The 11,744-nt window shown below is 39.9% G+C and overlaps 1 protein-coding gene across 1 annotated transcript in view; it reads left to right on the forward strand.

Annotated features, from left to right (window-relative positions):
* Positions 1–707: 707 nt before the first annotated feature.
* The window catches only part of lhfpl7 (LHFPL tetraspan subfamily member 7), a 64,465-nt gene continuing 53,428 nt past the window's right edge, over positions 708–11,744 (forward strand). Inside the window, exon 1 of the mRNA XM_077546755.1 lies at positions 708–1,465. Coding sequence (XP_077402881.1) covers positions 1,037–1,465 — 429 coding nt within the window. The 5' untranslated portion in view covers positions 708–1,036. The remainder of the gene's footprint in view (positions 1,466–11,744) is intronic.

The raw sequence follows: 11,744 nt of genomic DNA on the forward strand, positions 1-11,744 counted from the left end.
AGTACTGTCATAACTACTTAGGACTTATGTACAAATTCCATCATGAATATCTCCTGTATATACAGTGAGTATAGTTTACACATTCCTGTTGTGAGAAATGAATCATGAAAATAGCTATTCAGCAGTTGTCCAGGCGGGGGCAGTGTTGACCACTTTATAAATCACTAAGCAAATCCATTGATGATTTTTCTGGCTATACCGTACCACTAACAACCAATTAATCTATACTTTTTCTAACGAGATGAGTGCTGCGGAAAAGCAAACACGTGGTAGCTCTTCCCCCCAGTACAGTTCATATGATATTTTATGGCGGAGAGCTATTTTGCTCGAGTGGGTAACATAATTAATAGTAATTAGAGAACGCTTTTTTTTGTGGGAGACACCTGCTGTCAGTCAAGTTTAAATAGGCAGTGTAAGGTCATACCAGAAACAGGATTTCCTTCAAAGTAAAACTTAATGTTTGTGACCCAAGTAATTAAAAAAGGACCAAAATATTTGTCAATCTTCATTATTAACATTTGCAACAATAATAATAATCATTCAAAATGGATCAGCCGTATGAGAGGGAGAGAGAATTCAAAATAAATGTAAAAAATTTGTACTAGCTCCTGCTATGCTTTTATTTTAAAGCTATCTTCCGGAAGTACGCTGTTTTGAAACCAAGTGTCAGTGACGCGGTCCGGGCGTAGTCTGAAATGAACGCAAAGTGCACTGTTGTCTACGCGCGGGGCGGGAGGAGCAGACAGGGACGCGCAGGAGGCGGAGAGACCCGCGGACTGCGTGCGGTGTCGTTGGCTCTGGAACTTGAGCGCTCCTCTACCTGCGTGGAGGCACCACGGCTGCGCGCCCACTTGTGGGTGTGACAAACATTTTGTGCGCGCGGCGTGGGTCTCCTCCTCAGTTGAACACTACAAGTACATGACTTGTTTTGTTTGTTCTGATACCATATTTTGGGGGAGGTGGGGGTTCGCATCCCCACTCGAGAAGCTGTTGACGCACGCGCTCAGTGTGGGACTTCCACGGCGGACTCCCGTGGATGTTTCGCAGATGTAGTGCACGGGTAGACTTTTGCGTCTGTGAGCTCCAAATGAATGTGCTCCTCCTGGGACGGAAGAAGAAAGAAGAAGAAGAAGAAGAAGAAGCCGGGTGTGGAGTTGGCGTGTATATGGGCTTCGCGCCCCACGTTGCCACCATCATGTTCAGCTGCGTGGGCTGCTTCTGGGTGCTCCTCTCCTCCGCCCTGGTCGCCGTGTGCAGTTTCAGTTTCATTTCCCCTGCGTGGATTGTGAAGGAGCAGCTGAGGACCACCAATCATCATCATCATCACCATCATCATTATCATCACAAGGAATCGGTGAGCTTCGGCTTGCTTTGGCACTGCTCCGAGTCTCTGGACCGCATGTATCGCTGCTACACCTTTGGAGGGCTGGGCAAATTTGCTGAGATTCCGTCCAGTTCGTGGCAGGTAACACACGCACGCACGCACACAAACGCCACCATCATAATCATCACGTGAGCGCGCGAAGAGATAGCACTATCAAAACATGCCGCTAATCTGAGAATAAAATAGTTTTGTATTGATTTCATAGGGCAGCAGTGATGTTAGCATGTTTACCTCACAGTACCTCTGAGGTTCAGGGTTCTAATCTCACCTGAGGTCTGGCTTGATCTTGAGCGTATTTTTATTTAGTTTTTACAGTATCAATTGTAGTATTAGTTTTTGCTTTTAACTCATTCACTGCCATTGACGGCTATAGACGTCATTTGAAGTATTTCTATTAGTTTAAAAAAACAAACCATTTTTATTAACAAGAGTATGAAAACCTATATAAAAAAAATTGTACATTTAGAACAGATATAAAATGTGTGATTAATTGTGAGTTAATGAGTGAAGTCATGCGATTAATTATGATTACAAATTTTAATCACCTTGACGCCCCAAATTTTTAATAATGTTTTCTTTTCTTTTTTATTCAATCACTGCTATTGACGGCTATAAACATAAAAAAAATCATTTAAACTATTTCTATTAGTTAAACATTTTTTTCCACTTTTGTTAACAAAAGTATGAAAACCTATAAATGTTTTTATCGTACATTTAGAACAGATATAAAATGTGTGATTAATCGTGAGTTAACTATTGAAGTCATGCGATTAATCACGATACTTTATAAAACACACTTTAGTGTTCAATAGTTATCAAAAAGGTCTGACCTTGACTCATAACAAAGTTTGGAGATGAGCGCTTATGGTTTCTATTCAACCTTGGGGTCCTGTCTGATGTGGTAGAACCCGACCTCTATTGATCTTGTATTTGTTCAGGAGCTGCCATGATTAGCACCCCCGTGCTGTCTTTCAGTCCAATCGTTCCCAGCCAACGGTATGTTTTCTCAATGTCGTGCCATGCAGGAGTTTAATGACTGTCCATCTGGCTCCTTCTCCTTACTGGGCTTCTGTTGCCTGAGGCATTCGCTATTCGGGTGGTTCCCGTCATCTTAAAACAAATATTTAGCGAGAGAGAATCGTATCAAGATATGTACGGAATTGTCTTTTTATTGGAAAGATGCACAACCTTGCATCTTTAATGGATGAAAAGTGCTACATGAATAAAATTTCAATCGATTCGCTTGACAAAAAATGTGAAAATAAACAGACTTGACTGGCTTTTATTAAAATTATTTGACACGTGAGACTAGCACATTTTATTTGAACTCTGGGCAAAACAAAAGAGAAATAGAGTGAATTAAAGAGATGATTAGTATTGTTTTGCATTGCCAGTAATGGACATGTAGTGTTTGAGAAACGCCTCCAGTGCGCCAACCCTACCAGGCACTTGGAATGTCATTTCACCACTCAGTGAAGCAGAACAACTTGTGAAAAGAGCGCCGAGTCATTTAATGAATTTCACTTATGATTTCTTTATCTGGCTGCTTTTGTCTTGGCCTTATCAACCTTGTGAAAAAGAAATGTTAACAGAAGAAAGGTTGTTGCTGCCTTGTGAGACGATTGTCTGCTCAGTCAAACTGTGGTTTTCATTTTTCTGTACTAGTTTAGGTACATCTCCAGATGAATGCTAGTTTTTATTTGAAAGCCCAAAGCAGGAAAATTGGAGGTGTTAATTCAACAGATGGAGTTAAAACAACTCTATTTGTTTGAAATGTAATACTAGTCAACACTGGTCGGTGTTGATTTAATAGTACACTAGCGTGTAGAGTTAAAATATGACAGCATCTAGTGTTGTACATTTTAGGTACATCATCAGCTTAATGCTATGGAAAACCACATCACAGCAAAATCGGCAGCGTTAAAGAAACACATACAGATTTAAATTTACACTTAAAAAAATGTCTATATTGGTCCACACTACTGTAAATAGAGTTAAAACTACACTTTTGAAAGTTAATTTTTTTTTTTAAATTTTACACTGAAATGGAGTTAAATCAACTCTGATTGTTTGAAATTTAACACTGGTCGGTGTTGATTTAACAATACACTAGTGTGTAGTGGTCAAATATTACACCATCTAGTGTTGTGCTTTTTAACACTCAAAACGAGTTGCTTTCATTGCCACTAAAAATGCAAACTCTGAAAGAGAGTTCATTATATTGAATGGCTAACAAAAATTAGCACTGACGGGAATATATGCTTCGTAATCTGTGAAAAGTTAGTTGCATTAAATCAATTCAATTGTGACTTCCTTTTTGCACGCTTCTTCTTCTACTCTGCTCACAGTCAATCTCAGGGCACTTAGAAACAAACATTTAGCGCTAACATTAGCATCTATGGACTGAGAGTGTCCAAATAACCTCATTTACACTGCAGCTCTACAAGCTTCTGTAACGGCCGGTTTTTGACTGAGCCCCAATTTTATAAAAATCAATCAATCGCACGTGAGCAGGATGTGATGGAGCGATGGGTGGCGTAAAAACAGAAAAGATGGAGACATTTGTTGAGAGAGGTGGCCGGAAACCCGGACTTCACATGATGAAACAGAATCCATCGGACGACCATCATGAGTCGCTTCTTCAATTTACTCTAACACGTCCCCCTTCTCCCTGTGCCATTAACTCTCATGGGGAACCACTGTGGTGAAAGCCATTTGTATGAAAGTGTGTCTGCCTGTGGGAAATCATGTTACGGGGTCGAACGCACATGTTGCGTTCCCTCTTCCCCTTGGGGAGTCTCCCCGCCCAGCGTGTCGAGACAAAGACAGACTTTTCTTTACCGACAGCCTCATTCTGCTACAGTGGCGACAGACACTCTTTCCCAAAGTGTGACCTGTCTTGCTGAGACGAAACCAGAAAACTCACCACCGAGCGGGTACCGTCATCAAAACAGATATCGATGTGCGTGCTGCCTGCCGGCGGCACCATTGATTCTGTAATTAGTGAGGTCACGGGGAGTAATGGTCGAGGGACACTGGAGAAAAACAGCAAGCGGCTAACTTTGAAAGTGTATTTCAATCTAATTTTGTCATATATATATATATATATATATATATATATATATATATATATATATATATATATATATATTAGGGGTGTAAGGCGATTACAATTTTAATTGCATTACTTCAATAGTTAACTCACAATTAATCACAAATTGTTCTAAAAACGGTTCTAAATGTACAATAAAAAAAAAAATCCCCAAATTTTCATTCACTTGTTAACATAAAAGTGGGGGAAAAAAAACATGTTAAACTCATAGAAATATGGGTCCATTTTTTTAGTCATTGATACACTCATTTCTTAATAATTCATAAAATTAAGTGAAAATTAAAAAGATGTACTGTACTGTAAAAAAAAAAACGAGTGTGATATTGATTTGTGTTGAGGTCATTTTTTTTTGCCACTAGATGGCATAATTGCATTTGTTAGACATTGGCGACAGCCCGGTGCATTTTTGTTTCATATTAAGGGCTATTTAATCTTTAACATGAAGTAACGAGTGAAATTCTGCACATTTTTAAAATTGTAAAATACAATTTGACCCCAGTCTCCACAAATATATGCATTATTATTATATTTACTACAGCAACGTTTTCACACACACACACACACACACACACACACACACACACACACACACACACACACACACACACACACACACACACACACACACACACACATATATATATATTAGGGGTGTAAGACGATTACAATTTCAATTGCATTACTTCAATAGTTAACTCACAATTAATCACAAATTGTTCTAAAAACGGTTCTAAATGTACAATAAAAAAAAAAAATCCCCAAATTTTCATTCACTTGTTAACATAAAAGTGGGGGGAAAAACATTTTAACTCATAGAAATATGGGTCCATCTTTTTAGTCATTGATACACTCATTTCTTAATAATTCATAAAATTAAGTGAAAATTAAAAAGATGTACTGTACTGTAAAAAAAACGAGTGTGATATTGATTTGTGTTGAGGTCTTCTTTTTTTGCCACTAGATGGCATAATTGCATTTGTTAGACATTGGCGACAGCCCGGTGCATTTTTGTTTCATATTAAGGGCTATTTAATCTTTAACATGAAGTAACGAGTGAAATTCTGCACATTTTTAAAATTGTAAAATACAATTTGACCCCAGTCTCCACAAATATATGCATTATTATTATATTTACTACAGCAATAGGTTGTGTAAGTGTACCTAATGAAATGTCTGGTAGTGAGCTGGGCTTTGTTTCAGCTGATCCCGCCAAATTTATTCCCCCGGTAGCGTTAGGCCCAGCAGTCGCAGCCCAGTCTTAGCTTACCCACTGATCCATAGCCCAGCCTCGACTAGACGCGAGGAAGCGCGCAGAAGGAACGAGAGCCGCTGGGCAGGTCAGCCGTCGTGTTTTACCGCCATTCCTTCCACCGAGTTGTTTTCCACATGGTTGATTTTGAGGCGGGCTGCACATCATCCTGCTGCTGGTGAGGCCGTGTGGCCTGGCATAGCAAAAAAAAAAAAAAAAACGGCGGCTTTATGGGACCAAGTCTGACAATGTTAATGTCAAGTTGGATCTAAAATTTGAGACGGAGGAAACTATTTTAGCAGTTTATGTTCTCTTTCTGGAGGATTATTCCGAACAACAAGTTTGTCAAAGTTGAGCATTCACGACCAGGATGTTGATTGATAAAAAAGACACAAAAGGTATTGAGTCTTTTTTTGGCTTGCCAAGTTACACATGGGTGAGAAATTGGAAGTGCAGAGAAGCACGTGTCCCGATGATGGATCGAATGAGCCGTGTGGCGGTCGTCTGCATTTTATATCCATCTCGAGCAAATCAGTCCTGCTGAGCAGAAGAAGGATTTATGATGTGCCCTGATAAATTGATGTTACTTGCAAGGTAGGATTGTTTTCTCCTGCTTTGCACATTTCACCGGTGCACCTTCGAAAGTCATTGATGGTATCAAGTGGGATGATGTTTACCGGCAGATCTCGAATGTTTAAAGTATACTAGAATTTTTTTTTTTTCCTCCTCAATATTGCGCAATCGTGGAACTGCCAATTTGGAATCAACTTTTTTGACTGGCAAACTTGTTAGAAGTTACAAACAACATTTTGGTTGAAAATATGCCTCTTGTTACGAACATGTTTGGTTATGCAAACCGTCTCAGCATGGTTGAGCGGACGTATCAAACTGTGCATCTCGCATTATTTAACCAACATTGGCTCAGTGCGTAACTCATTGCCATAGTTTTGCAATTTTTTTTTTTTTTTCTCTTAAGACTAATTAAAGATAAACCAGCAAAACTAGGGATGTGCAATTAATCAAAATTCAATTACAATTTAAATTATTACACTCCACAATTACAAAATTGGCATAATCGTAAACAAACATAAAAGATTATTAATACTAATTTTGAGTTGTTTATATATATTTTTCTTTAATGACTAATTTAATTAATCTTGTTTGGTCCAAAAGGAACTTATATAATTATAGTGTTTCAAATAATTTTATTTGCCTTAATGTTTTTAAATGTTCAAACATTTTCTTGCTTTGTACCAAAAAATATTTAAATTTATTACCAAAATAATCGTGATTATTATTTTTTCTATAATCGAGCAGCCATACCCAAAACAGCCCCAAAACGACAGCGGCTGCCTAAATGTCATTAACTTGTCAAAAAAGACAAATTTCCCTGGATCGTTAAAAAAATTAAATAAAAAAAATAGACAGACAAAAAAGGATAACATGAATAAGATTGTTATTTTGGAAGGAGCTGTTGTCCTTCTCCCCTCACGTAAAGCTAAAGCACAATAAGCACTTGTTTGTTTAGTGTGTGATGATTTCTGTATAGTGATTAAGTATATTTTCACTTATTTTAAACGTATTTATTTTCAACCACACATCAATTAAAATTAGGATGTATATCATAAAATGTAATTTGGGGACTGGAACGGATTAATTCAATTTCCATTCATTTCAATGGAAAAAGTGACCTCGATTTAAGAACGTACCAACTTCCATACGAGGTCACAGAACCAATTAAGTTTATAAGTTGAGGTACCACTGTATGTATGCGAAACATATTATAAGCTATTATAATAAATCCATAAAATTAAGTTAATACTTTATGGGGGGAAATGCTGTTAGCATTTAGCCTAAAAGTATGTTCAAATGTATTTGCAAGTGTGTTCGAACATATTTTCAAATCCGTTCAAATGAGGTTGATGACGGCATCACGAAATTCTTTTTTTTTTTGGGAGTGATATTGGCGACCTATGATCAGCGCTTTGCCGTTGGACACAATTTACTGTCTTTCCTGGTAGGGGGGGGGCAGCGCAAGGGCATCGGAGTGGCGCTTCCCTCACAAATAGCTGCTGAGTCAGCGAGCTTTGGAAGGCCACCTTCCATTCGTTAAGCAGCCTGTCACTTCTACTGCCTTCACGTTGGATCCTGCGGGGAGTTTATGTATTGATTTAACAGGGAGCCGTCCTCCCTGCTTTCCAAGATAAATGATAGCTCACGCCGCTTGTTGCATACAAGTCGTGTGTGTGTGTGTGTGTGTGTGTATGGTCCCAGATTAAACATCCTAGAATGACATGGTAAACAATTGACAACTTTAATTTGGTAAATCTATATCCACTTTCCATCATGATGTGACACACTGTGTTGAGAACCACCCCCCCCACCCCCCAAAAAACGATGCTGCTTAGAGGAGATGCTACGTTTACTGATGACTGTCGACTCTTGTTACGCTGCTCAATTTTTTCGTTTCTCACGAATCCTGCAGGACCAAACTGTAAAGCTCCTGGGATGCTGCCAAGCTCCCGAGCACAACTCCTCCGTCCGATCCCACAGTGAGCTGTGTGGCTTCACCATAAATCCGCAAGTCCCATGCGTCCCCACTTTCAAAATTCCATGGGGACATTTTGCTGGATTTCAACTTTGAGGCATCCTTGGACGGTCTTTGGTCGGTAAAGTCGAGATTGGTACGGACAATGTTTGCAAGAGTTTGTCTGCAAATCGTCAATGCTGAGAAGTAGGGAGCTCATCAAGAACTACTTTTTTCTTCTGGCGCTTTTCAATAAATAGGATTTCAGAGAGAGAGAGAGGGAGAGGGAGGGAGGGAGGGAGAGAGAGAGAGAGAGAGAGAGGGAAAGAGATAATGGAGAGAGAGAGAGAGAGAGAGAGAGAGGGAAAGAGATAATGGAGAGAGAGAGAGAGGGGGGAGGGAGGGAGGGAGGGAGGGAAAGAGATAATGGAGAGAGAGAGAGAGCAAGAGAGAGAGAATGGAGAGAGAGACAATGGAGAGAGAGCGAGGAAGAGAGTGAGTGGGCGAGAGTGTGTGAGCGAGAGAGAAAGAGAGAGAATGGAGAGAGAGAGAGAGAGAGAGAGAGTAAGAGAGAGAGAGAATGGAGAGAGAAAATGGAGGAAGAGAGAGAAAGAGAGAGAGAGAGAGAGAGAGAGAGAGAATGAAGAGTGAGAGAGAGAATGGAGAGAGAGTGGAGAGAGAGAGAGAGAGAGAGCGGGAGAGAGAATGGAGAGAGAGAGAGAGTAAATGGAGAGAGAAAGAATGGAGAGAGAGCGAGAGAGAGAGAGAGAGAGATTTAGCTGTTCACAGTAGGCACCCCTGCCAGCTTCTGGCCAATAGTTTTCAGAGTGGATTCCGGTTCGAATTTCCCGCCCACTGTCTGCGGATGTGACGTCATGTGCGCATCGCGTACGTCATGAAGAAGGTTGAGTAAGGTTTCATTTTTCGGCCACAGGTGGCAGCAGCGTTTCGAAATAGCATTTTCTGCGTTCAGCAGCTTCAATGGCTGTACAGTGTTGTGAGTTATTTTGAAGGAACAATATATTGACATAGTTTCAAAGCGTCATGTCTTCAGTGGCGTGACATCCCTTGAGAAGTCGGTCTCAGGCATTTTACAGCAAATTCCCTACATTGAGCATAAACTGAGGAGGAACGTGACCAATCTTTGTTTGGAAAAGCTTATTTAAAAGGTCTCGCACTGTATGACATTTAACTCAATTATTTTTCATTAGCTGTCCCAAAATGTCTCCAGTCGCAAATGAAATCAGCTTTCAGAATCAATTCAGCCTTTAAAATTCAGTCGAACCATTAAAGGTTAAGCACAAGTTAAAATCCCTTTCAACCTCAAAGTGATTTGTTTTTGTTTTAATTAGTGGCCCAGCTGTGTGATGACAAATTGTTGCCATGTCAAATTAAAGTGATCATCTTGTTTAGGTACACTTAAACCATTCGTACCCCGAGGCTTGCTGGCCAAACCCCTTAACATGCAAGCGGCTGCTCTTCATCAAAGTGATGCAAATCTGAGCTCAAGCCGGTAATGCGCCCTTGCTTGATAACGTCCGCAAAGAGGAGTTCGGATCTTATTTTTTCACTGGCAAGATGAAAGAAGTCTAAATGAGCTACTGTACGTGTGACACCTTGCATTTTACATGCTCTTTCTGCAGGGGTCGGGGAGTTTGCTGCGTTCTGTGCAACGTGGGTCGACCTTACTTGCCGGTGAAATGAAGCAAAGTAGGAGGAAGCACATATAGCTTTTTTTGCTACTTGCCGTGGCACACTATGCATGAATTATGAAATGTGCACTCAGGCCCGGCGCTGGTGCAGATCATGCATACATTTAACAGCGCACAGTGCGAGCGTTTGAGGGTGTTGAGGGGCTTGAAGAGCAGCTTTCAGCAAAGCCCTTCACTCCCCGACATGTGGAGAGGCGGGGCCGGCCGCTCGAGTGCCCTTCTATAGCTCCACCACCTAAACATCTGCGACAAAAAAAGGGAAAATCTGCAAATTCCATCACCTCGCACTAACTGTGCAGTATTTTTGAAACTCTTCAGAATGTGCTATTTGCTGATGGGATATTCAGAACGCCAGACGCCTGTGAAAAGTGGACTCAATCATCCTAAATGTCGTTAGCCGTGTCAGTTTTAGATTATTTTAGCAATTAGCATGGTTGCTCTGTGTTTCTTTTAATTGTGAGTCTTAGATTAGTTTAGCATAGCATGGTTGCTCTGTGTTTCTTTAACTTGTGAGTCTCAGATAAATTTAGCTATTAGCATGGTTGCTCTGTGTTTCTTTTACTTGTAAATCTTAGAATATTTTAGCCATTAGCATGGTTGCTCTGTGTTTCTTTTAATTGTGAGTCTTAGATTTGTTTAGCAATTAGCATGGTTGCTCTGTGTTTCTTTTACTTGTAAATCTTACATTATTTTAGAAATCAGCATGTTGCTCTGTGTTTCTTTTACTTGTAAATCTTAGATTAGTTTAGTAATTAGCATGGTTGCTCTGTGTTTCTTTTAATTATGAGTCTTAGATTTGTTTAGCAATTAGCATGGTTGCTCTGTGTTTCTTTTAATTGTGAGTCTTAGATTTGTTTAGCAATTAGCATGGTTGCTCTGTGTTTCTTTTACTTGTGAGTCTTAGATTAGTTTAGAAATGAGCATGTTGCTCTGTGTTTCTTTTACTTGTGAGTCTTAGCTTAGTTTAGTAATTAGCATGGTTGCTCTGTGTTTCTTTTAATTGTGAGTCTTAGATTTGTTTAGCAATTAGCATGGTTGCTCTGTGTTTCTTTTACATGTGAGTCTTAGATTAGTTTAGCAATTAGCATGGTTGCTCTGTGTTTCTTTTAATTGTGAGTCTTAGATTAGTTTAGCAATTAGCATAGTTTCTCTGTGTTTCTTTTACTCGTGAGAACAGACGTGTATCTTATTCGTTGCCACAGAGGTGATATAATTACAGACATGGGAGTGACTCCGCAACATGTTAAGCCATAGCAGTAGCTAGCTGAAGCGCGTCGCTACTTGTAGCTAGCTGGTGTGGCGTAATAGCATAGAGCTACTCGACCTCTGACTGGTGCGTTGCTCCACCTCAACGCGCGTACCTCCAGCCCAGTAAAGCTTTTTGGGACCAACTGTGCGGTTGATCCTCAGTTTTGTAATTGAATGTGTTTAAATGTGGCGCAGAATGCTAATTTTGCCTTAAAAACTGCGAGTTTCTTGTTCAAATAAAATGACAGACGTCTTTTTGCTCGTGTAAACTTTTTTGAAATGCCAGAATTTTTTTTTTATTGTCAAATATGTTCTGTTTGTTAATGACTTTTAGGAGATTCTGAATCTGATTGATCCAAAAGGTGACATGCAGTCACAAGAAGGAGTCATGCCACCTTTCAACTCATTTCCTGGTTTCTGGGTCATTTCAGTCTGTGGTGGTAATTAGAATACTGTCCTTTCCCAGAGCAGCTTTTGGGGTGTGCTGTCCCAAGTTTGAAAACTAATGTTAT

The sequence above is a fragment of the Vanacampus margaritifer genome, chromosome 16 (genome assembly GCF_051991255.1).
Source record: "Vanacampus margaritifer isolate UIUO_Vmar chromosome 16, RoL_Vmar_1.0, whole genome shotgun sequence".
NCBI lineage: Eukaryota > Metazoa > Chordata > Actinopteri > Syngnathiformes > Syngnathidae > Vanacampus > Vanacampus margaritifer.